Consider the following 27975-nt stretch of genomic DNA (forward strand, 5'->3'; position numbering starts at 1 on the left):
AGTTATTTATAGAACAGGAGTGTCATATACCTCCTGTAGGTTTTAATGTCTACATAGAAACCAGTAATAATTGGGGTTTCAACTGTTTCTTGAATACTTTCAAATTATTTTAAAGTTGTGGCTCTAAATGTACCTTTTTTAAAAATCTCAGATCAAAGTCAACATGAATAGATGGTTAAAAATCTCAACTCAGTTCATAGGAAGAACAAGTGTTGTAAAAATAAATGTAATTTCTAAAATCAATAATTAGTGATACCTAAACACAATATTCACATGTGCCCTGATCCTTTGCAGGTGATCACACTCTGGTTGGGTTCATTCAAGTTGCCAACAAGTTGGGTTTGCACTACATGTTAAGAAAGTTACAGCTAACCAAGCGTATTATGTTATGTGAATACAGCTACTAGCTGTTTAAATGGCCTTTTTGAGAGTGAAGTGTAAGCCAAGCCACTGAGTGCTAAGGGCTGTGGGTGAGGAGGGATGTTGTAAATACATTCAGGTGACTATTTCCTATTTATGAGGAAGCTTGAAAATCTTTAGAGGTATTTCAACAGAGACACCCTTGGGGGCTTGCATGTATACTTCCAGGAAACAATTATGATATGTGCAAACTGAGTGATAACTTTTTAGTTTACAAAGAAAAACATGAAGATAAACAAAACAAAACACTGTTACAGAAATAATAATTTAAGTCTCTGCGCCACCAGTTTGTTTCAAATGATAGCCTAATCCTTTGGAAGATTAATAGAAATATCTTCCTTACGTTCTGCTGATTTACACATATAATTTGGAAAGAGTGATAAGGCTGAACATTAGGAAGATGTTACAATGATTTACAATACAGCAGGATTTTCTTCTCATTGCATGGTAGAATTTGTAAAGAAATATGGAGCACATTAGAAAACTTAACTATAAAGCAATAACACAATTCCAGAACAGCCCCCAAAATGACCTACATGTTACAGCAGATGGAGAAATTGTATATGGTCTCATTAAACCTACATTTCATGTATGAATAATAACACTCCCAAATAAAAAACTTAGCACGTGGAAAATGAGGAATTCCCACATTTCTCAAAATTGCAACTACTGTATGTTTACAAACATAAAAAAAAAAAAGGTTGCTAGCTGAGGTTTTGTCAGGAACGGTTGACATGTCCCAACCTCAGCTAGTAGTTAATGGTTCTCCTAGTTTTTTCTGACTGTGTTTACAAAGGGATGGCATCTAATCCCCTACATTCTTCAATACTCAGTCTTTGTTTTCTTTTTATATTTCTCAGGAGCTGATCTTTCTCAAAAGAAGGGGTTTGGGAAAGAAATTGGAAGTGCAAATTTGACAACTGAAAGAGGGATATATAGATTTTGTTTTTAAAATTCAAGGAATTTTGAATAAGATAATGAAGACCTGGTAAGCCATATGTGAGACAAGCCTGATTGAATCTGAAACCCAGAGTTTGACAAAGATGGGCTGGTGACTGCCAGAATCCCTTTTTCAAGAAAATTCCATAAGTGCAAAGATTTTTGGTAAGACTGAGGATGAGTCAATTGCCTTTAAAAACAAATGTTCACACAGGCACAAACCTAATTGCTAATCATGCAGAATGTAAACAGTACGGAAGATGACCTTGATGGAGATATGCAGAAACTGTTGCCTAGGCAAAAGCATTTTTGAAGTCCAGAATGTCCAGATAAGGTTTGGAGGTGGCTCAGAGAGACACCTCCCTAATTCACTGAACAATAAGAATCAGGAAAAATCAGGAAACAATAAGGATCAGGAATTAGGGAGAGACACCTCCCTAATTCACAGGAACAAAAAGAATCAGGTTGTGAACAGCACAACCAGACATGCAAGGTTCTATTACTATAGCCAATCTCAATAAAAATAGTTTTAACCTCCCTGGGGAGTTGATTTCATGGTTTGATCTACCTAGTGGGCTGACACAGAACTAGTAGTTGGGTACATAGGAAAATTTGGTGGCTATGAACATTTTGTTGTAACATTGAACAGAACACGAAAAACGTTGATGGGGACACTTCCTTTGAACAGATAATTATGGGTCAAAATGTAGCAAGATCACAATGACTTCCTGCTTGGGAATTCTTAAGGGATTATGTTCTATGTAATCCTGGCTTGAGCTCCAAGTATTCTTTGTTGATGTCACATTTCATAGCTCTTGTAATTTTACCAAACACCAAGTAAAATAATCATATTTATTAAATACTGATTAACCCTTCTCCACACAATTATGAGTAGCAGACATGATTATTCTTCACATCCCTCCAAAACCACCCCGGGAGGTAAAATAGGCTAGGAGTTAAGGTCATCTACTGAGCTTTACATATAAGTGGAGATTTAACCATATCCTCCTTGCTTTGGTCTAACTTTCAAACTTCTATATCAAACTGACTCTTTCTGTCTAGACTTGAAAATTGTAGAGACAGTATGACAAACTTTCTGATCAGCCAAGCCTGGCTTTAGTTCCAGTGTAAAATACTAAAAAGGAAAATGAAACTCCACATTATGGAGTAGCTTCACCTAAAGCAAGATTTTACATAAAGAGAGACAGACAGACAGACAGAAGGAAATGGTATTTGAAAGTTGAATAAATCCAAGGTAATTGGAGTATAGTAGAGGCATTCTTTCTCTCTCTTCATTTTGAACCCAAAGGAATTTCAGTTTTTAAATTCTTGCTCCTGAAAAGAAATCACGTTTGTGATACACAGACCCCTCAATCTGATTTGTGTGTTCACACTTTTTCTAACTTAAATAACATCAGTAGGGCACCTCTCTTCTGTAAATTCGGAGAATCCTTGTAGTTTGATCCTAAGATAACTCCTTGCATATAACTATGTCAACAGCACAAAAATAAGTAAGAAGTTCCACCATTATTCAGATAATATGTATTCATCGTGATATCTGAACCATCAGCGTGTTCTGGTAATGGAAAAATAATTGTGCCATTATTTAACATTATTTAACAGATGCTCTTTGCAAATTTATGTACTATGCAGTATAGGCATAGGGGTAATGGAATGTGTGAATGACCTTGGAAAATGGGGGGATAGATGCTGCCTAGAGAATGATCTGATAAAAGGGGGAGGAGTCCCCAACTGAGTAACAGAGAAAGAAACTTAGAAAGAACCCACCCTAACTGACCAGGTGGTAAATAGGGACGGCGGGAGATTTGTACTTTCAGGCTTGCAAGATTCTGTTAATGTAGCCTATCAGTAAAGTAGAAGTAGCTATCTGGTCGTGCTTCCTGCCTGGTTTACCTGGGAGGGCTGACATAGCGCTATATAGTTAAAGCATTTCATGCTAGTGCTAAATATACTGCTTTTCATACAACATACAAGTAAAAGCAAATTGTTCTTAGCAACATTCCTTTGAGTGTTCGTGTGAAAAAGAAAGTACACTCTCTTTGAGTTCTGGAGGAGAAGTCACGTGTGAAAAACTAAGTACACCCTTACTGCTTCCATAGGTATGAAGAGGCTAAGTAGCAGCCAGGTGCTGCTAATCAAATGCCCTTGATCAATTGATCAGCAAGTGTGACTATCTCTATAAATGCCAAAGTTTGAGGAGTCTGCTGGTCTTGAGCATTGAGGTGTATGTAACACAATGCCAAAGGGTAAAGACATCAGCAATGATCTTAGAGAAGCAATTGTTGCTGCCTATTAATCTGGGAAGGGTTATAAGGACATTTCCAAACAATTTAAAGTCCATCATTCTACAGTGAGGAAGATGATTCACAAGTGGAAAACATTCAAGACGGTTGCCAATCTTCCCAGGAGTGGATGTCCCAGCAAATTCATCCCAAGGTCAGACCATGCAATGCTCAGAGAAATTGCAAAAAATCCAAGAGTTACATCTCAAACTCTACAGGCCTCAGTTAGCATGTTAAATGTTAAAGTTCATGACAGTATAATTAGAAAAAGACTGAACAAGCATGGTTTATTTGGAAGGGTTGCCAGGAAAAAGCCTCTCCTTTCTAAAAAGAAAATGCCAGCATAGCTTAGGTTTGCAAAGTTGCATCTGAACAAATCACACGACTTCTGGAACATTGTCCTTTGGACAGACGAGACCAAAGTGGAGATGTTTGGCCATAATGCACAGCGCCACATTTGGTGAAAACCAAGCACAGCATATCAGCACAAACATCTCATATCAATCGTCAAGCACGGTGGTGGAGGGGTGATGATTTGGGCTTGTTTTGCAGCCACAGGACCTGGGCACCTTGCAGTTATTGAGTCGACCATGAACTCCTCTGTATACCAAAGTATTCTAGAGTCAAATGTGAGGCCATCTGTTTGACAGCTAAAGCTTGGCCGACATTGGGTCATGCAACAGGACAATGATCCCAAGCACACCAGCAAATCTACAACAGAAAGGCTGAAAAAGAAAAGAATCAAGGAGTTGCAATGGCCCAGTCAAAGTCCAGACCTCAACCCGACTGAAATGCTGTGAGAGGACCTCAAGAGAGCCTTGCATAAACAAATGCCCACAAACCTCCATGAACTGAAGCAATGTTGTAAAGAAGAGTGGGCCAAAATTCCTCCACAACGATGTGAGAGACTGATAAAGTCATACAGAAAACAATTACTTCAAGTTATTGCTGCTAAAAGTGGTTCTACAGGCTATTGAATCATAAGGTGTACTTAATTTTTCACACATGGCTTCTCCATTTTGGCTTTCTTTTTGTAAAATAAAGGATGGTGTAATATGTCATACGTTTTTGTTCATCTGAGGTTATATTTACCTACTTCTGAGAACTGCTGAGGACCAGATGATTTGTATTATGTCCTGATACGTAAAACCATAGACCTCCAAGAGGATGTACTTTCTTTTTTCACATGACTCACGTGTGTGTGTGTGTGTGTGTGTGTATTATTTATTTGTTGGATTTCTCCCCTGCCCATCCCCCCTACAATAGGGGACTCTGGGTGACTTACAAAAAACATAATTCCTGTTTATACCATGATGCAGCTGCATTACATTCACCCATTTCATTTTTTCCTATTGCATTTCAAGCCCCACGAAGATTAATTTTTATGTCCAAACTGAAATAGAGGAAGTCTTGAATTTCACTTAGAACAGTACCTATTGGGCAAAGAACACTAACCTCTCAAGGCAACTGATCCAAGAAACTTTTAAGGAAGGAGTAAATTTGTGCTTAACGAGACTTGGCAAAATAATCTGTATACACATAAAAGTCTCATGATAATTCTTAAATTGAATAATAGAGGAGATGCCCAAACTTTCAGGATTATTATAGTTAGAGTAGCTTTTCAAATGCAAAGAAAACACAGTTTAGAAACAGCCACCGAGGAATATGGAAGCAAACAAAAATGGCAAAATTCTGCAGAATCAATGGATGAGAGCAAGTTCAAGAAAGAGAAGAATTACAATTGCTGGGGAATTCATCCCGTTGGTTAAGATTCTGTATCTGAATAACTCTCCCCCACTACTGTTTCATGACAACTTTTCCTATCCTACTTAAGTGGCCTTAAGCAAAAAGGGGAAGGAAAGAGAAGAAGAGGATGGTCAGCAGCAAAGTGGATAGACTCAGTTACAGTGGCAATGAATGCACTATTGGAAATGCTGAAGGGTCAGGTTAGGGATAGATCATCATGGAGAAAAACTATGTATGTGGTCGCTAAGAATTGACAATGACTTGATGGCAGGTAATCATCATCAAATAAGGAGAAGACCAAATAAATCCCAGCTGCTTCTTATTCTGGCTATAAGAAAGCAAAAGATAGAAAAACTATAACAGCAAGAACTAAATTTGAAAACCATTTATTTAGGAACCAATCTATGAAATAAACAAACACCTAAACAAAAGATAGACAGTATGTTTGTTCATTGCAGTGTTAGCTCTGGTAGAATAAATACTGAAAGTAAACCAAAAAATTCAGGAGCATCCACACTGTGAATTGTTTCCTCATACCTTCTATAGTGTACATAATACACACTGAGGGTTATTGTTATGCTTTATTTCTCAATATTAGCCAAAGCAATAAAATTATGAATACTCTACAGAGAAAAACCACCAGAACTTAGTACATGTCCATTAAAAACAGATTTAATTTAAAAATGATTTGCCATGAGATGTTTTGTCTGGATCATCCTAAAGCATAGGAGTGGATTCTAATAATATCTACAGACAGACCAATTTCTAATGAATCTTGAGCTCCAATACAGTGATTTCCAAGCTTATAGAAGAGTGTTCATTAACATGCAAAGCAGCTCTTTATATGTATCCCTCGTTATATGTACAGATTCATCTGCTAATGAAATTCATGTACAGAGAAACCCAACAGTGTGTTATACCACACTGAAACTTTTCACTGTGGTGATGTATAACTTTCATCTAATAAAGATATTTTTAAATTATCCATCAAAACAATCTTTAAAAATTACACAATAAATTATGTATTCTTTCCATTCTAAAAGGCTCCTTGTAACATATGACATGTAATTTTTAAACAAGGGAATTACTAACTACCAAGTTTTATATCTTTAAGTACATATTAGCATTTATTTAATTTTACCTGATAATTATCTAGATTCTTTCCTTCAAAATATACTTTTGTTGGGACCTCCACTGGCATTATTTCAGGACTGGGATTTAGAAAGTGTGGACATTCTTCTTCCTAGAAGATAAAGATTTCATACATACATATTAAGACAGAAATTCTGAATAACAAAAAATCAGAATATGCTTTGAATCATGGGGATTTTAAAAACAGGTCAATATCTTTTTGTTCTGAAGCATCACCAAACTCTGACTTTGGCCCTCCGCAATGTTATTAGACAGGTTTCATAATGTAGCTGTTTTGCAGCATTTATACCCCTGCTGTATTGCCTGATATACTATTGATTTATTAGCTGATTGCTATCCCAACATTACCTGCAAAACTGCTAAATTTTATTCCTGTTTATGTGCCATTCACTGCTCACTGGACTGTGAAATATTACCATTGAGTTTTTTTAATATAGTTCTGTACAGTACTTATATTTTATTTGAGTTTTAAGCTGGGTTGTTGACCATACTAAGCATTATCTCATTTTATCTTAACCATGTTCAGCCTCCCTAAGTCTTTTAATAAGATTTCATCCATTTTAGAACATTCACCATATTCTGTTTAATCACATCTTGCTCTAGAGAAGCATCTTCACAAACATGATTCTTCCAGTCCCACTGGCAATTCCATCTACTGCTTGCACAGGAATAGCACCTACATGAATAAATGAGAAATGCTTTTAGTTTGATGCTCGTAGGATTCTTTCTAATAATAACTTACAATTTCATTTTGTATATTAATAAATATCCAAGGGCTTGCAAAGACAAAAAGGTCCTTTGGAGGGTTAGAGGGTGCTCATTTATCACCTATATGCTCTCTTTAAACCAGCTGTTTCTTTCATCAGGATCATTCTGCAGCTGAAATAGGATCTTAGGAAAAGACTATCTGATTTATGGAGTTGAAAACAGGAGCACTACAGACATCCCCATACGCTCCAAAGCATGCTTTGCCTTACATCCCAAAGCCATAATGGACAGTTGATACAACAGTTCAACAAGGATGTCTCCCCAAACTTCCAGATACATAGATAAATGCTTTGACATAAGGACTTAAAAAACAGCTAATGAAGCCACAAAGGTTCAAAATTCAGAAATCTTGCTGCTGTGGCATATGAGACATTATTGAAACACAGTTGGCTACCCCTGCAGCCTTTCCACCAGGACAAAGGACTCAAGGGCTGGAACGATGGTTTGTTACCATGACAGGCAATCATGATATTAGAAATCAAGTGTTGTATCAGGCTATTGGACTTATCAAGGACTTCCAAGCTTTGTCTTCACCAACTGTTACTTAACACATCAAGATAATTATTTATATCTTTCCCAACTACTTAACTGACAAAGCAAAGGAGAGAACTTAGGTTGATCTTAGATGCCTGAGTAGTGAAGGTCAGATACGGTGGGCCAAAAATGCTTCAAGGAAAGCAAGTGAAATGGGATCTTTTCCCCCACCATGTAAAAACTCTTCCTTTTACTCAAGATATAGAAAATCTGAGCTGTAGGAAAAGTCAAGGTATAGTTTGCATCAGCTTTGCTGATACTCCATATGAAGGTCTTCTTCTTTGAACAACCTGACTGCAAAATCAAAGGCATTAATTATTATAATATTTGAGTGCAAATGGCATGGGAATGGGAGGTATAATGAAGTTAAGTAGCTAAATACTTACGGCTCATTTTCAATACGATTTATAGCTTCTTCACAGTCATAAAAAGGGTATGTACCCGATGCAAAAAATATATTATCTCCAAAGGTCAGATTTAGCAGAACCAGGACAGAGTCTACCAAAAAATATTAAAGATAAATTTGAAGATGTTTTACAATTTATATAACTTGGTTCAATTTAATGTCCATTCCAATAATATAGCCTACTGAAGCATTTATTGAACTCGTGAGGTTAGAGCATGAATCTTCATCTCATTCTGAATAGCACATAAAATTAAACCTGATGATAATAGTATGTTAAAATATTTTACAGTCCCAGGCTTTAACAGTGTACAAATGCCTCTTTGAAAGGGATAAATATCCTATTATTGAAAAATGCAGTCAGATAAAAAGCAAAAGCAGAAACACCACACATAGGAAGTAAAATGCATGAATAAATCTATTAATGAAAGAATCTTTGTTTTTAGATTCTTAATGATGTTAATGCTTCAAAAATGATTAGGGAGAAGTATTTTGAACCTTGTGTGAGTACAGCATCTCTTTGCTCTTTATTAAAGTAGCCCAACTTTTTTCAGACTTCTATACAAGTCTGCAAAAATGATGATTTAAGTTAATGTGACTTTTAAAGCAGCAGCTTCTTTTCGTCAAGTTTGTGTGGAAGCCTAAAGAAATTCAGGATGCTTGTAATGAATAGCAAAGGTGCTGTGCTCATACTCAGACTTCTGAGTAATTTCTAAAGAGGGTACCCTCCTATTATTTTTAATAAGATATTTGGATACAAAAATAAATGCATTCATACACACAAACATTGTATGTGGAAAGTATATGTTGTTTACACCATTTATAAATAAAACTGATGCTTCTCAATAGCAAATATATTTTGAAAATAATAATTTAAGTCTAGCACTTTGGAAAGACAGTATATTGCACATATTCCTCTATTAATACATTTCTAATCTGAATTATTACAATATTAAGAATGAAGATCTATAGAAATTGGGGCTTCCTCAATGAGACTCCTAGCTATTCCTCTTATGGAAATCATTAAATCCTCTGACAAGCTATTTCACAAGCTATTGAGCAACTTCAAACTCTGCTTTCCTCTAACAGCTTTTGGAAAGTGTGGTGACAGCTTAGATTTAAGCTCACTTCATGAAAAATTACAGTGAAATTTTTAGGATGTTTTTCACTTTAGGCCATTCTTTCAGAGGTCAACTGGAAACTGAATATATTTTTAAAGGTGTCAGTTAATTCAGAGTTGTCTCTTTCACAACAAATTTATTATATGGCATAGTTCATTTGCATTGATCAAAACTTCTTAGGAGAAATGGATGTGATTGGAAGCATTTTTTACATTCCCCAGGAAACCACTAATTCTCATATGCAACAATCTGCAAGAAATGGCATCATATAAGAAGGCATGCTCTATTAACTTGCTAGAAAAAATGCACAAACAGAAATTATCTTACGTTCAATAATTATGAAGCAGCCACTACTTGACCTACCAAGTACAGTCTAAAGTGAAAAATAACCTAAAATGCATTTTTCTTTGGGACAAATAGTGTAAGGGACTTATTTTATCTTGGAAGTTGTGATGGACGTTTATATATCATTCTACCACAGCATGTAGGTCAACTATTAACTCTGGCTTTATCAATCAGTGTTCTTAGCATGTGATGTGGCATTGAAGGCAACTTTTTTAACCTGCTGTCCTGGAGAGGTACTGGAATGCAAATTTGAGAAGACAAGACAGTATAGTCTTTGTCTTTACTGTCTGCTAATTTATTTACTACATTTATAACCTGCCCCAGTCAACTAGGATTCTGGGCAGCAGACAACACAATCAGCATACCCAGAAACAAAATAAGAAGTTCAACCAAATAAAAATAAAATGTAAATATAACAGAATGACCAGGGCAAAGTAGGGGCTGAATGCCCACTGCAATAACTCAGTTTGAACTTGCCTCCTAAATACAAGGATGGAAGGGGCCATCCTCACTTCTGGAGGTGGGTTATTTCAAAGAATAGGTGCCACCACTGTGAAGGCCTATCATCTGATCAACAGCCTATGAACCTCATGGACTGGGATGGGGGAGGCTCAACAGGTCCTCTCTGCAAGTTTGTATTGGCTGGGCAGATTCTAACTTGACAAGGCATTGCCTGGTATAACCCAATGCTTTAAAAGTGGCGAATAGCATTTTGAATTGGGCCCAGAAGTCAGCCAGCTGTATTTCTACTCTGACAGGTTGTTCCCATCAGGAGCCTTGTCACTGCATTTTGAACCAGATATGGTTTATAAGTCATCTCCAAAGGTAGCCTGACATATAGAGTATTACAGTAATCTGACTATGTGGTGATCAGAACAAGAGTCACCATTGCCAGGGCATCCTGTTCAAGGTAAGGGACACAACCAGTGCAGCAACTGAAGCTGAACAAATGTCCTCCTGGCCAGGGCTTCCACCTGCTACCTCAACAGGAGCCATGAGTCCAGAAGGATCCTCAGATTATGCACCATCTCCTTTGGGAAGAGCACTATCCTATCAAGAATAACTACTGGTATTGATATTAAAGAAATGCCCTGATGTTTACTGGCAATGAATAGCTCAGTTGTGGAAGGCTTTAGTTCAATTGTAATTGGACTAAATCACCTAGGATTCTGCCTATTTAGCAGTTCATCCATATCCTTCACTTTTTAGAACACTAAATATATGTGTAAGTGAGGCAAATGTCCCTGGTATACATGAAACAGAATTAACAGAGAAGTTGCTATTAATGTTTTCCAGAAGGAAACTGTAAATGATACCAGTCTTAGGCCAATGCAAAGAAAAGTGAAAAAACAAAACAAAACAACCCCCCCCCCCAAACCCACAGCATTTGTAGCTTCCAAGTGGCTGCTAAAATAATAGCTTCAAACTTTTGACATGGATATGGAAATTGACCATGAGGCTCTGCTGTATCTTTACCTTGTCCTTTGGTTTTTGGAGGAATTTCATTTGGAGGTTGGCAAATAACAGCATCACCTTCTTTTTCTGCCTGTTGCCTCATTTCACCAAACTGACACCAAAGCTGGTCATCTTCATTTAAGTCCGGCAAAGGGCTTATAGTCAATTCTACCTGGAATCATAAGAAGGAACAATACTTAGGAACAACAGAAGCGATGAAGAACCATAGCAGTAAATCCTAGTACAAAAATAAACCACAATTGATCAATGCACAAGTTTAATGTAACAATAGTGGCATTTTAATGGATAACTAACTGTAGCCCTGTTAATTTTGGGAAGCAGCCACATTTTTCTATGCAGAAGGTTAAAGATTCAATACTTGGCACTGAACAAATTTTGAAAAGTTTGTGGCAAAGATCTCAGTAGAAGATCTTTGCTAGTTAAAGTAAATAGTAATTGTTTAGATCATGGATAGGCAATTATGGTTCTCTTGATGTTAATGGATTCCAGCTACTGTCACACAGACCAATGGACGTTAGGAATGCATCCAGTAACTTTCTATACCAACCATCTGATACTGTCTAAGGCATCTTCATATATTTGGTTAACTATTTCCAAAGACAGTACCTCAGCAAGGACTAATAAAATGACTTTCAACTGACACTTTAAACCATTTCTAGGAGCTTGATACACTGATAAATTTTGTGCTTATTATACTGAAACCTCCTTCCTAATTTTAAGAATAATATTTTTTTGATGATGGTTTTATGGAAACCAAACCAAACAATGAATAGATTAGATTTCATCCATCCTCTCTTCTGTTGTCATATTTCCATAATATACTTAAATGTAGTTTGATAAATCTTAGAAACTGCCTTATTCCTGTTGTAAAAGGAAAAACAGGGCAGAATATAATCTGAGTCAGTTTGTATGAATTCTCATTTTTTCTTTTTTTAACTTCTAGATAGAATTCTCTGTGTAACTTTGCAAAGGTGAATTTTCCCCTACAAACGTGCCCTGAATATTTTTGAAATAAGACACAATCCATTGTTTTCATACTTTTAAGTCTCCGCAGAATACAACAAGCCTTTTGTTGAATTCTCACTTCACCCCAAATGTAGCATCTATTCAACACAGAAGTTGTTTCAACTTTTCCAGCACAATTAAAGCACACTATCCACAGAACAGCACAAGCCAGAACACACAGCAGGAGTTGCAAGTCAGGCTGGAAATAATCAAGGCACTTATTCTGGAAGGACAACAAAGGCAAGCTTCCCACCAAATGGAACTGAAACAACATTTTGTTTGCTAAAGGACAAAAATGAGAAGTTTCCTGACAAAGTGGGATGCCTGGTAGCTTCACGAGCATTGCAAGATGAGATGCTGCCAACTGAGCACCCCAGTCTTTAATTATTCCTATAACTTAAAGAAACAAGCATCCCAGAAAAAAGGTGAGAAAAAGTGGAGTGGGTTAAAAAGTTCACTGATTTGATTAGTTGCTTAAGAACACCGTTGACATTCTCCCCACCTCTTCAGACTTCACAGTTCCACTCTGCCTGCCATCACCTTCAACTACTATGTGTCTTAAGTAATTGCATGGCCTACTTTCCCAAGTGAGAGAATTTTGCCTTTAGGAATGAGACGATTCCATTTTTCCAGAAAAATGAACCACAGGAATGGGTGAACGTAATTATACAGCCAGGGAATGAGCAAGAAAGTGAAAAGATGCTATCCTTTTGTACTAAAATTAATCACAACCTAATATTGTTCCTGTTCATGGTAGGTCTTTTTTTTTTTTTTTTGTTCAACTATAATACTTCTGTCTCGAAAAGGAATGGGGACATCCTATCTGTCTAAGCAAACTAAATTCATGATTCAAGAGTTTTCTGTCTTTAGAGTAATGATAATCTCAGCAAGATGCTTTGATGGCCAAAACAGCTAAGTCTTCAGTTGTTAACTCACCGCAACATGCTTATGGGTCTTTCTTAATAGTGAAGGACTGCAAACATTAATTCACCATTTGAACAACTGAATTATCTAACAGGAAATCTCTCTCTTTCTGTTCTTCATTCTGTGGAAAATGCATAGTTACTAAAGATATGTCTGTCCCAGATGTTTCTATCTCCTGAGTGTTCTAGAAATAGCCTGTAAATCTAATTCTAAATTATATCTAAGTAGGGATCCGCTTCAATATTTAATTCTGGGTGGTTCATTTCAAAATTTTAAGTTTACAGGTTTGTTCTCATAATAGCTGAGGTTGGTCATAATATTTTTGACTTGTTTAGCTATGATTTAAGCTCTGACTGGAAGGTTAGCCTGCAAACCAATCTGGCATGCCTCCTTCCTCAGACATTAAGGCATAAAAACCAGGGAAGCCAGAGGAGATGATCAAACTCAGTTTGCTTACATGTTTTATTACACTGGAGCCAAATCTGTGTCTAGACAGGCATTATGAAAATCCTGTATTCTCAAAGCTTGGAATCCTTAAGTCAATCTACCTCTATGCCTCTCACTACCCAAAAATATAGCTCTGTACATGTCTGTTTAAACAGAAAACTTCTAGGGTATAAGTAAATTTCACATTTTTTAAATCCAGATGTTTTGAAGAGAAAAAAAGAACAGCAAGATTTTGTATAAAAATAACTTTGTCTCAGAAATAAGTACAAAAAGCATTAAATAAGTATTGAAAAGAATAACAGTAGTTAAAATAATCTAAATGAATTCTAAGTATAACTATGCAACACGTGCACACAATTATTCTCCACCCACTGAAATATTTACATAATTTTTTCCCCATGTTCATGATGAATTTATTACGCATTTACCTTGCTGAGAACTTTCCGGCTCATATTCTGAGGGTTAGCGCTTGTAATACTCAAACAAACGCCATTAGGACTCCATAGCCAATTATTTTCCCTAGCTGATCTTACACAGTCCTTTTTCCTTGTGCATCTGGAATAAATAATAAAGCCTAATGTTATCCAAAGTAATTAAAAATTTTAACTCAACACTCAGTCAAAATGAAATGACATTCAAACCTATGCAAATTGACAAATGACAGATGGCACACATTAAATGTTTAATATTTCATTTTTCTTTCTTTCAGTTTACTTATTGTTCTTTGCGACAAGATAATTACCTATGAGCATTTTAAAATGACAACAGTAAATGTACAAATAATTATCTTAAATACAATTTACTGTACAGTACTAGAAAATCTAATCTAATATTCAAGAAACATATAATGGAAAAGTAGCGTTAGCGGTTAAGAAGCTAAACTGCTTATGAAGTATATAAATCTGGACTGTTTTGATTATTCCTTAGCACATTTCAAATTTGTCATCAGTTCTTTATTTTTAGCCTGAGGCTTTGCTCCGCGGGCTCTTACTGTGCCAGAGAAAAAAGCAAACATTTCTGGCTTTGGAACTGGTTATTTTTCATTGCTGGAGGGAATATGAATTTAACAAAGTTCTTGAGATATGATCTACTTTTAGGTTTTGTCAATAATTTTAAGGAATAGAATAGCAGCGAGAGCTCCAAACAGAGCTGAATGCAGGAGAATACAACTAAATCTACTGCGGACTCCGGGTGGCTAAATACTTAACTGGCACACACTCATGAAATGTAAATAAAAATAAAAATACAATGAAACAAGCATATGCACTGTACAGGAATAGATTCCATTAATACAAACGTTTTGAGCTGGACGGCCAACCAGCAGCAGTGGCAGACCTAAATTTCATAGATAGACACAGGGAATCTAGGCAACCGAAAATATTATGCAAGATTATAAGGACCCAACTAGTAATCAGCCTCAATCACACTGAATGGCACACTTGGCAAGAATTTCTTTTCTTTCTGTAGTTCAGCACGAGTGATCCTGAAATCCACCTCTCCTGAATTGCATGTTCTAGTTTAATTGTCTTCAGTCTTTTTCTAACATATTTATTATCCTCCATCCCTCATGCATCTGACTATGAATGTGAAGCATTTCATCCTTAATACAGGATCTCAACTGTAGCCTTTTAATTATGTATCAAAGTACAATAGAAACTGAGCTATCTTACTCTGAACACCTCTGCACAAACAGAGTCATGGGGCCCTTTAAAAAACCCCAGATTTATTGGAAGAAAATATTCCTGGACTGCAGAAAACTTTATCAGGTACATACCTTTGGAAAAAGCTAAAGCTTTTAAGTTCAGTAATGTCTACCCAGACTGATAGTGGCTTTCTAGAGCTTCCTCCAAGATTTTCTGCCAATCCTATGTGGGGATAGGGCCTTCTCTCTTCACTGGATAAATTAAGTTTTAATGGTTTTAATTGGTTTTTAATGGTTTTCATTTTGGTTGTTTATTTGTAACTATCTATTGTTTTCTGTTTTTAAGTGTGTGAGCTGCCCAGAGTCACATATGAGATGCATGGTTATATACATTGAATGAATAAATGAATAATTTAATAATTTGAATCATCCTGCTAAGTGGTAGGAAACTGACACATGTAAACTGGTAATATGTAAATAGGGCACTAAAATAAAATGTTGGCAGTATACAATGTCAATTTCCTTACAATTAGGTCATTATCACTATTGATACTTTTAAGAGTAATGGGTATATACCACATGTTGTGTTGCACCACAGTGCTACTGCGAAGAGCAATGCATCTCCAGCAAATGAAATCCCCAACAAGCAGGGCTCTAGCGGGGATGAGCAGGTAAGGAAATTTGTAATGTGCCACAATATTCCTCAATATATTTTTTTTTAAAAAAGGTAAGCATATCTCCATTCAGCTTTCTTTATTTCACATTTAACTATTAACATTTGCATCTTATGCTTTTTCCAATGGTCAAGCGTATGGTTGCATTAATTTTTTCCCCTTTATAACTGGCCTTTGCTTTGAGATGGATTTTTTCCTTCATTTTAGGTTTATCAAGTGAACTTCATAACTGCTTAAGAATCTGAATCTGGGTATCCTGGTCCTAGTCCAAGATTCTAATTATAGCATGGCCAATTATGAGGAGTGCTGGCAGTTACAGTTCAATGGCACCTGGAATGCTACCGGTTTTCCACATAGTGTATTAACTACACCATCTTAGCCAATATAATATAATCGAATGCTACAAGAAATAAGCAGTATGTTCAGTGTGCTCTGGTTTAGGGTTCTAATTCCCAGTGCATTCTTGAAATATCCCTGAGCAAACTATGTTGCTACTGGATTGTTCTGATGTGGTTTCTTCTTAATTTTATCCCATGAAGTTTACTATACTTTTTTAAACCTTTAAGTTTCTTCAAGACTGGTGATACCTCTCTCTTTGATGGATTGTTGTTGCTGTTAATATTATTCCTACAGAAGGAGTGACATTCACAGATTTGACTTCAGTATTCCCACATGTATCAAACCATACATTTCCCTGCACAGATCTTTGATTCTTCAAAATAATGAGAGCAAAAGTCATCATGAGACACCAAAAGAAAAGCTATTTTTCCACCAAATGTGACCATGCCTTCATAGTTCAAAAGTAATTAATATCTTATTCATATTTCATGATTTGAAGGGAATAAATATTTCAGACTCTGCATGCACTAGCTTTGCACTACAGTAAGCTTTCTGGTAATTTTACTGAAGTCTTCTAAATATTTAGAGAAGAAGCAAGATCCCTGAAACCCAGCTCCTTCCTATAATTAAACAAACTGTGTGCCAGCTTTATGAACTTCATATCACAAAATCCCGTTCGGTTCTGCCATGGGGTTAATTAACTTGTAAATTTGAAGCAGGGTTTAGACCCATACCTCCTTCTGTAACTTATTAAAAATAAGCCTAGAGACATTCAAAAAGTTTGGTTCAGCAAATTTTAAGCATACTTTGAAATATAATTTAATTACTATGCTTGATCTTCAGTCAACTGATAAATGGATTGTTCAGTAATTGGCAGAATTAGTAGTAGTATTAGTAACAGTAATAATATGGAATAATGTTTTCCCCCTCAAAATTGCTATGTAAAAGCTTGCAAAGTTCATCTGATTGACTCGAAATATGGAAATGTAACAAGTTGAGAAACAATAAAAAGCCAAGCATTTGCAAACAATACAAGTACACTGTAAATAATAATAAAAGGGGGAAAAGATAAAGACTGGAAAGGTAATGTATAAAAAAGGAAAACTTATTCCAACTGGAAATAAAACCTTGTTTAAAGGTTTCCTGAAAACTCTCCACTCACATTTGTAAATTAAAATAAGTTTTCTTTTACACATAACCTACATATATAAAACAATTTGAGACCAGCTATATTTTTATGTTTGTCACAACATCTACTGAGATTTATCATTTGTGATATTCTGAGAGCCTCTCTCTGAAATAGCTCTTTGGTATTATGGCACAGGTTTTTCAAGAAGTAGAATTTAATCCTGTGCATCTCCAATTAGTCTAGAAAAGACCTGTCTGAAATAATGGAGATTGTGTAGACAATACTGATCTGGTAGAATTTACCATTTGATGATATAAAGCAGATTCCTATAGTTTGAAAGAAGCTCCAGTAGTTCAACACATTTTAATTGTGTTTTATGTAATGTACTCTTTGTGTTGCACAAACTTAAACAACATAAATGGTCCTGAATTCCCAGTGGACAGAGATACCATTCTTAGATATAAATCTAAGAAATCATAACTATGAAACCAAAACCAATGAGCTAAGGATATGTTTTCTAAGAAAAGCACAAAATTAGTCAATTTATAATTCTGGTAAATTACCAACTAGTTTCTAGTTATTTCAACATGTGCTTGAAATCACTGTGGTTCTGTCTGTGCTTAAATGGACAAAGAAGAAAACAAGAATTCTGTTGTTGTCGTTTTTAACTCAGTTTCACAGTGAATATGCTTCAGGGGAATCAGAATTCTAATTTTGAGAACTGGAAATTGTCACCACTAAGGAACTGCAGAGTGTAAAGGATTTGAAAAACTGGCACCCACCACATCACAGACATAATCCTGGATAAGTCTTTGTCATAGCATTCTGAACATTACAAATTCTAGTCTATCCTTCAGTAGCAAAAAAATAAAAAAATAAAAAAAATGCTTTGTTACCTTCAAACATGAAAAACCTTACACATAGAAATACAAATATAGACAAAAGAAAGCAAAATTTGGCATGGCTTCTATCCCTTCTGCCTCTAATGATTTCTAAGCATCATTTTTAGAGCTATATTATGGAACATTTAGGGTTAAAATACAAGAATAAGACTATCACTAGATAAATGCTAAATGTTCACCAGCTGTGGCTTGGCAACTACCATTTTCATGCAAATTATATTCAAACTATACAGAAAAAATATGTAAATTGGTTTCTACCCTGCTGCTCATTATATGTTTATATTGTGATAATTTGTGATGAAGATTTTTCAGTTCTAGTACAAATGCTTTGAAGAAATTAGTCGGTGTCCATGATCTTGTGAAAAGAATTAACTTGCATATTAAGATATATCCCCCTTAGCTGCTGCCTACAGCACTTACTTTCCTTCTGTTACACACCAACCACAGTAAGGATCCCGGGCTTGGATGCACAGGTTACAGGTTGAGTAACTAACACATTCTTGGACAGGCAAGCGAAATACCTAGTAAAGAAACCAATTAACATAAATAACAAAAATCACAGTAACTTTGAAGACAAAAACATGGAAAATGATGTTTGCATACAGATAATATTCTAACAATGTATTTTATACTTCTAGCCTATCTAAAATTTGTCCTGCATCCTCCTTGAATAATTCAACTGAAAAACTATCAGGAACAACAGTTCTTCAACGTACTAGTATAAGTGCCTGAAGATCATGTGTCTAATGGGATCTTCTGAGCCGTCCAATGAAAATCCAATGACGGATTTCTTTGGCCGATACCCACTTAATGACATATTTATATGATGTAGTACTGTACTGAAAACCACTGTAAGGTTGTTTTTTTTAAATGATTCTCACTCAATTTGATCTTCTGTGATAAACTGCTTTTAAACATGGGGTTCCATTTAGTTTTAATAACTCCTAGCCAGCAATAAACAGCCATCCTTTCTGCATTCCCTGCCCACTGAGCTGCAATATTAGCACAGTAAGTAACCAGATTTCTATCCTTTATAATGCATAATTGAGAGCTTGGGGGAGGGGGGAGCAAGCACTCTCTTGGAACTAAAAGTGCAGGATTATATGGCATGCCTTCATGTCAAGGCAATGATCACTTCCTTCGCAAAAGTGTCAGTACAGGTAGGATGCAGGACGCGTTTCACTGGATGCTCATACAACCACAGGGTGACTGAAATTAATAGTACTTCCCCAACCCTCTTCCTCCCAAGCCCTCAAAATATTGCCTGCAGTTTTAAAAACTGTCATTGTTCATGTGCAAGATCAATGGGCTTGGGATTATTCCTCTTTATCTCCTACTCCCAAGTACATTTATCCACAGTCTTCAAATTGTTTGCACATAGTCCCTAGAAACTTTGTCTTCAGTCCTCATTAAAAAAAAAAAAAGTTTAGAATACTTTGTAAACAATTTAAAATACATTAAAATATATTATTCAAAAAATAATTACAAAATAATCAGCGAGGAATATGAGGCTTAACATATTTGAACCTTATTTCAAATTTGTCTGGGAGGTGAGTGAAGCATTTTCCAAACACTCAGTCATGATCAGAAATGAATACTGTGGTCTATATACACCCCTATTAAAGACACTAGTCTGGAAGTCTAATAGGATTTATTTCAAGTGAATGTGTTTAGAATTAGAATGTCATATTTCATAACTGTTAGTCATATTAAGTTCCTGCAATATCTTTCTTCAAGCAATTTAAAATCAAAGAGATGGCTCTTAAGCCATATGACAAAAGCACTCATTTTAAAATTCCAGCACTTTTGAAGCAAGTAATTACAGAATATATAACTCAGTACAACGTATACCTAAATTTATTGATTAAAAAAAATTAATATAGACTTTTCCACTGTAGATTATACCAATCATGACTATTTCACAAACAAGCTTCTGTTGATTATCCTTAACAGTGTTTTGAGTTTGGGAGAAGTAGGAGTAGGGAGGAAATCTGAGCCATCAAGTCAGCAGCAATAATAACTAGTGTGAGCTGTTTTAATTTAGAAGACTACATTTGAGAGCAACCACATCTGCTTAAATAACATGATAAACAAAAACATAAGAGATTGTGGGAATTGATGGTGTGGGTATTTCCTGATTAGTACATGATATCTGGGAATAGGTTAAGAGAAGAATAAACTTCAAAAGAAAGTTGATCCAAGCTTCCCACAGCTCAATGATTTCCAGAAGACAACATTAACAGAAATGATACAGCAGGAGCTAGAAAGCATCTGACATTTTCTCTGTATAATACAAACTGGCTTCCTACCACTATTGTCCTTTTTCCTATATACAGTAGATGTATCAAACCTTCTGCTCATTCTTAATATTTTTTTTTGGTTTTTTGCACCAAATATTGCATCATTGCTGTTGCTACCTTTACTCTGTCCCAAGATGCATACCATCTTCTAATGGTACTTCCCAGCTACAGTTAGACAATAAATCACTACAATTATTGGCAACTGAGCCTTGTGGTTCAGTGGTATTCATAGTAGGTTTGAATTACGGTCAGACCAAATGTTATGCTAGAAACAGATGCTTTTGGAGGTGGGGGGAGTATATGTAAAACGAGAGCTATTAATTAATGTTAGTTGTGGAAACAAAATGTAGATAAGGATATTTTTTTTCTCTGTTTCTCTCTCTCTCAATATAACACCCATATTCTCTCTACTGTAAAGTTCTTAATCAATTTCCCCAAATATCTGACTTTATTGACTTTATTCAAGAATAATGAAAACCTCACCTTCATCTCTTGCCAATAAGGAAGTAAACATGCAATTGCTGTGATTTTCATTTAGCATCACAGCAATTTGTTGATGGCTCATTAAATAGTCCTGCAGATAGGCCCTATGATGCAGAAATACACATTGAACAAGAGTTTTATGATCTCATTATTGCTGCCAAAGATTTTGTACCTTATCTGTAGTCATCACATACAAGTTCTCATGGAAAGCATCAAGAACAAGATCCTTTTTGATAGGTTTGTTTTTTTCAATAAGAATGCTAGCGTACTCCTTTGCAGGATTTGACAAAGCTACCTGAAATGCAGATTAAGTATGTTATTTTAGCTGTTACCAGTTAAATTAAAATGATGATTGTTCGCTTAAAACTGGTTTAGATATACATTTTTATTAGTTAAAATAATCTCATTAAATAACTTTTAAGCAATGGAAAAGATGTTTTTATTTAAATGGTATTGGTAATTTAAAATATTTTTGTTTCCATAACAAATTACCAGTTTGATTTGCTCAATTTACCAGTTTGATTTGCCATTTTCTTCGATGTATTATGAAGCAAGTATGGTCCAAGATTTAAAATTGCAAGTCAATATATTATCAAACAACTTCCCAATAGAATTTATGGTCCTTTTTATTTATAGCATATATCTATTAAAGTGTTAGGACCAGACAACTTTATCAATGTGAGAGTTTATGGCATGTAATTCCAGAACCAGGATTTAGCCTTATGTGCACAATCTTAAATGAACCTGATTGAAATGTTGAGCTGTCATGATCCTCTCCCTTTAAAGGAAGAGAAATTAGTTTATCTGCCTGTAAAACCTACTGAATTAAAAAAAATCATAGATTTAAACAAACCATGGTTCATTAAACAAAGCTACTACTGAAATCTTCATGAACAGATAAAATTAAAATCCCTTCTCTGGTTCTTATATAAAGACATATCAAGACTAGTTGAAAATGAAACTAAACTTCAAGTCTCTCATTCAACTATAAGGGGGGAGGAGGGAAAGGAAGCTGCCGGAGGTCCCAAACCTTTATTCAAACACGTGTATATAATGCAATATTAGTATTTTGTTTGGTAAAAAGCAATCTGGTAACTGGGTATGAACTTTAGACTCATACTTCTTCCCTCTTCTCACATCACATTTCTTAATCACTACAAGACAAACTTTGTTTTCATAAGCAAACTGGGATAAACCAATTTTTTTGCTTGCCAACCTGAAATGGAAATAGATCATAAAGGCAAAAATGTCTCTGTTTCACCCCAGAAAATTGTTTGTTAAAATACACTGTCTGTAGATATCTGTTGTTGATTTTTGTCCATCACTGAACACTATGATCTACAAACACTTTCCCAATAACAGCTGTTGTAGTCTTTAAGATGCCAAAAGGCTGTTTTTGTTGCAGGAAACACAGCTACTAACATGGAAATCGTATTTAAGCATATTTCTAATTCTGGTTAATAGGCCAAATATAATTAACGTAAATTAGTTTGCTTGTATTGGCTATACCAGTGAACAGTTGTCAAGAAACTGAGGGGAGAAGAGAAAACGAGGACCTGTGATTTAGATCTTATTCACATATTGCATTAAGCCCTGATTTAACCAGGGTTTGTTGAATTAAGCCATGACTAGTTTGATATATGCACTCCACTAATCCATAAATGAAGAGACAACATCCAATCCCTGGTTAATACATGGCCTCCCTGTGACCTTTTTATGTCTTCCACAAAATTTCCTAGAGTGGCCAAAAGTTGTAATGCCCCCCCTTTTTTAATTTAAGGGAGGTTTTAAGGCTCAATGTCTAATTTAAGTTTTCTAGAGGCTTAAAGTACCCATTTCAACTGTCTAAACTTTCCCAATTCCTTCCCCAAAAAGCCAAGATGTGCCCTTTAGCCCAATATTTTTTTAAAAAAACTTCAAAAAATAACCAAATATTTTGGCTTGCCAGTTCTGGTAATGTCCACTCTGCAGTGACAAATAAGCATGTTAAGTATCTACCTGCCACACAAGCTTATGTTCAACTGAATTTAAATATTTACTAATAAATCATTGGGTCTTTGGGAAGATCACCTTCAAAGGTTGAGTTTGTATTGATTTTAGATTGAAGACTATATTTCAATTACAAGTGGTCCTCACTTAACAATCATTCGTTCAGTGACTGTTTGACATTACGACAGCACTAAACGAATGGTAGTTATGGCTGATACTCGAAGTTACAGCTGTTGCAATGCCCCCACAGTCATGTGATAAAAATTTGGGCACTTAGCAGCCCGCCCACATTTATGACTGCAGTGTGCACTTCAACTCCCCCTACCTGCCTATTTCCCCCCATTCCTGCCCTTTTGGCTATCCTGCACTCTGTTACTGCCTACCCCTGCTGGCCCCCACTGCTCCCAGCTAACCTTCACCATCTTCTTCCTCCCAAAGGTCAGCTAGGGGTGGTGGGGGTAGGGGGCAGCATCAGAGTGCAGGGTAGCCAAAAGGGCAGAGATGGGGGGAGATAGACAGAGGAGTTGAAGCGGAGGTGAGTGCGGCAGGGTAGAACCGTGAGGTCCTCACCTAACAATGGCGTGGTCCTCGCCTAACTACCATTGCTAAGTGATGTGGTCACATCATGTGGTCACCTAACAACCGCTTCACACAGTGATGGAAATTCCAGTCCCAATTAAGGTCATTAAGCAAGGATTCCCTATTCTCAAATTGTGATTTTATGATCTTTAAGCACAATCAATACTTTAAATTCCCTTGTGGGGAGAAGCTAATTTTTGGGCTATATGTCACTATCATAATTCTTTGAACAAAGTGTTGCCTTTACCAGATGTTATCTTCAAGCGCCTTTAGTTTCATTTATTTTATTTAAAGGTCGAGCAATCCTTGGGATAACCTTAATATCTATAGCTAATTTATGATGGCCAGAATTTTGGTATTCTATTTCACCCAATTTTTAGCATTAAGATATATTAGAAATTACCTTCAGAATTCTGCCATCTGATGTTCCAACGAATACTACAGTCTTCTCATTTTCCACAGCAAAGGTAACTGCTGTTAAATTTATCCCTTCCTTTTTGAGCACAGGTTCTGCAGAAATTCCTTCTTTGCTTCCCAAAGGATATGGTAAATGTTCAGAGCCACATGGAAAAGTTACACTTGAATTCTATGAAAGGAAACATGAATTAGGAATTATAAATTCAAACAAATGTTAACCATTAAGCCCTGAAACTAGGACTGATCTGAAAGTTTAAGTTTTTCAGCAAAATGGAAAAAGAGAAGTTCCATATTATGACATCTCAGTAAGTTCTGAATGTATCAAAAGATTACAAAGCCGCATATGTCCAACATTAGAATTTCATCTAGAAAAAATTATGCCGCCTGTGTGACACCTGTAATGTTCCTTCAGATGCTTTAATGCTGCTGATACACTGCTATCAATACAACCAGCCGTTTTTCCCCAATAAAAAAAACTGTTTACAGCAGCAACTACTGTACAGAAACCATGAAGGCATAAACCAGCCAACAGGAAGCACTTCGAAATTGGAATTATTTCAATGAAAGATATTCAAGCACATGGTTAATTTGGCTGAATTGAGCCGATTTGAAATACTTGAACCGACAGCATGAAAACATAAATGGGATGTTTTACAATTTGAAATATTTGCCTTTCATATAAAACAGAGATCCAAAAGTGCCCTAGAGAAAAGAGGGATTTATAAATATTATGCAGGAATATCTCAGGATGGTGAAAACCAAAAAAGGTACTTGGGTTTACTAATGAAATTTGAGTCTTGTAGTTTTATCTCATGGATTGGAAACATTAGATGAATGCTCATCTTCCACAGCAGTTTAAAGATAATTATTTCATCTCACCTGGTGTGATGTAGTTTTGCATGGGGCATTTTCAGTTCTGAATGGTTTGTAAAATACATTACGTTCATCCTTTGTGTAACATTTCTCCCTGTTTTCTTCCATTTTTTTATTGATATCACTCAAATTAAACATACACATGGCAGACACCAAGGAGTCTTTTTCCATTCTCCTGAAGAGGCCGATGAGCAGCTTGTCCTGTGAGGAGGCATCAAAAGCTTGCCCTGATGATACTATAGTATGCACTGGGTGTTCTCCATAGACAGAAGCATAGATTGCATTGCTTTGGTTAAAAGGGCCTGTGTCATCTTTACACTCCAAGTCCATTTCAAAATAGGAATGATAATGTTCATCTTCTTTGCAGAGTCGCCCAATTAGCGTCCTATTTATAGTGGCCTGCCTCTCATTCTGATTGAAAATAAAATAAACAAATTCATTGTCTTCAAAGATATACAGGAACTGTTGTGAGCTCGAGTAAGGATAAGCTGATTTAATAGCAGCAGGGTCTGCATACAATTCAAAAATCTCTCTCCCATCTCCATTAAAAAGCTGTCGCGTACTGATGATTACACCATTGTCGTTTCCCCCATTTCCCTTCCCCACAAACATCATCCGGCCTTTTTTCAAAGAGGTGATCAGCCCCACAGTGGTTACATTCTCATCATTACTTGCAACAAATGATTTTTCTCCACTGCCAGTCTCATAGTAAGTTCTGTTTGAAATATTCTCAAGCTCTCTTATGGAGCATATGCCTCTAAACAGACTCCCACAAACTACCATTCTTTTCTCTTGCACGTCCACCAACAGTAATTTGTTGTAATTGTCTGTCATTTGTTTGTCAGAGCACTGGCTTTCTTCAATAGGAGGTGTGCACTTTTTGTTATCCAGATGTGGCCCAGTAGATACATCATCTATTGAGGGCTTCAAGTCTTTTGTGAGTTGATGCAAGGCATTTACTGCTCCTAAATAGACTGTTCCCGTATCGTAGTTCACTGTTAGGTGACTGAGTTCTGTCTTACTCTGGTACATATCCCATTTCTTAGACCTTAATGCACAAGAAATGCAAGAGTAGCTCAGAATGCTTAATATCCAAATCCATATAGCCATTTCTCTGTGGTACCTGATGAGTAAAAACAATAAGAAAAAAATTATGAATTCCTAAAATAAAACAAAACATACTTTGGAAAAGGATTCATTTGTAAATGTGAAAAGTATCAAAGATCTAAACTGCAAGACATATCAACGTATTTATCAAAACCTTATCCAGGTTCCCAGTGGCCATTTCATGACATGTTCACAAGATTCACCACTTCTTAAATCTTAGTTCTACTTTTAGATTTTCTTACCCAGTTGGGCAAAGACCAAATCACTGTTACTTTGTATGAAAGCTGTACATAATCAAATAAAGCTGAGGCAAGAGCAAGATATTGTTTTCTCACCCCAGAGATTTTTAAAATTACTTCCAAGTAACAGGCGGCCCATTTTGATTAATTGATAACTTTGTAATATGCTTGTCTAATGCAAACCTGGTGGAGGTTTAGAGCTTCAGAACTATGGAAACAAATCCAACTTTTGAAAACAGTGTAAAATAACTCAGGAAAAATAAAGGCTGGGAGATAAAAGAGGTACTATTATTGGTATAGGCTGTTCATAGTGCCAAAACCATAGCTTAAAAGTCATCCTAATGCAGAACAGAATATGCTTTCATTAGGGAAAAAAACTCTGAGAAAATCTTGATAAAGTTACTTTTAGCTAAAATCTGAAATAAACAAAAATAAGTTTTCTGCTCACATTCTGTTCACATTCTTTTTAGGTACGTTCATAATACATACAGCATTGTAAACAAAACAAAACCCTAGGCCTATTTAGGGTGAAAGACTCCAAATATTGAAAAGGTAGGGTCGTCACAGAAAATGTCATCCAGGTTCCCATCTCTTCTAAGACATAGCAAAGTTAAGTCTGTGACCTAATGTCATCACTTTGGACATTTTCCCATTACTGACAGAAAACACTGAAGGGAAAATTAGCAGAACGTTATAGTGGGGAAAACCTTGACACAGAGCTTCCATCAGTGGCAATCATTCTTTGTTTTTAGCAAGTGCAGTTCTGCCATTTGCATTCTGCATTTCATTGTTGCTAATTCGCTTCCTGGTTCCATAAAGGAAAAACAAGCAACTCCTTGCATCTCTCTGAGGAGGCCCAACTGATTATTTGCAAAACCACTGAAAGAGAAGGAAGTGGGAAACACTGCCTATTAAGAGAAAATAAAACGATGAATTCTGGAATAATTGGCATTCAGTTAATCTAGTGACTAATCATGGAGGCCACTAGAGAAAACCATATCTTCTCACTCTTTAATTAAAATAGAACTTAATTTTTTTTTCTTGGACTATTAAAGTGCATCCATTAACGCTATTCCTTTTTAAAGGTGGTTTGAGAAATTCTGTCATGAAAGGTTAATGCTTTCATAGCTATTTAATTAATTCCTAAAAGAAATAAAATGAAGGTGGCATGCAATTTTTCATTTTTCAGCCTTTTTCTGAGCTAAGAATTAGGGCAAACTAGACAGGAGATACATATTTAAGCATGAATCTTCCCTGATCACACAAGTAGATTAAAAAAAAGCACCACTCAGTGAGAAGAACATGTTCCCGCAATTTCTCTCCCCAGTTGCTTTTCTCTCAATGCCTTTACCAACATGAGTGTCCAATATGACAAAGTAATGTAGAGGAAATGGCCACAGGACAAAGGCACATGAAAATGTGCACTGGACCATCTTGTATTTCTTTTGCTTCAATTTCTAAGGTTCACATATGCATAATTTGACATTCAAATTTTAGTCACAGCTAAGATATAAATATTGCTGAGAACAAATGACCCCTTTAACTAGAACATGAGCTTATGCAATCCATTATTTGCCTTCTCTGTAGCCCAGCCCATCTTGACTCCTATCATTTCTGCCAGACCAATCATCTGCTGAGTTACTTGAATATATATGATATGTTTGAATTTCACACATTCTAATAGTGAACCATGAATGTAAGGACACACATTGGAAGCAG

General features: G+C 35.9%; 1 protein-coding gene across 7 annotated transcripts in view; it reads right to left on the reverse strand.

Moving 5' to 3' along the window:
• Positions 1-27975, reverse strand: part of PLXNB2 (plexin B2) — a 303826-nt gene that overhangs the window by 72403 nt on the left and 203448 nt on the right. For all 7 annotated transcript variants that reach the window (XM_088141661.1, XM_088141659.1, XM_088141663.1 and 4 more), the window contains 9 exons: positions 24917-26033; positions 24024-24206; positions 21225-21347; positions 18690-18790; positions 14012-14138; positions 11208-11358; positions 8249-8360; positions 7134-7236; positions 6550-6651 (listed from right to left, as the gene is read on the reverse strand). In XM_088141661.1, coding sequence (XP_087997787.1) covers positions 6550-6651; positions 7134-7236; positions 8249-8360; positions 11208-11358; positions 14012-14138; positions 18690-18790; positions 21225-21347; positions 24024-24206; positions 24917-26033 — 2119 coding nt within the window. The remainder of the gene's footprint in view (positions 1-6549; positions 6652-7133; positions 7237-8248; positions 8361-11207; positions 11359-14011; positions 14139-18689; positions 18791-21224; positions 21348-24023; positions 24207-24916; positions 26034-27975) is intronic.

This window comes from Python bivittatus, unplaced genomic scaffold (assembly GCF_059951505.1).
Source record: "Python bivittatus isolate LINGU-HERP-01145 unplaced genomic scaffold, Pbiv_v1 ctg000330_np1212, whole genome shotgun sequence".
In the NCBI taxonomy this organism is placed as follows: domain Eukaryota; kingdom Metazoa; phylum Chordata; class Lepidosauria; order Squamata; family Pythonidae; genus Python; species Python bivittatus.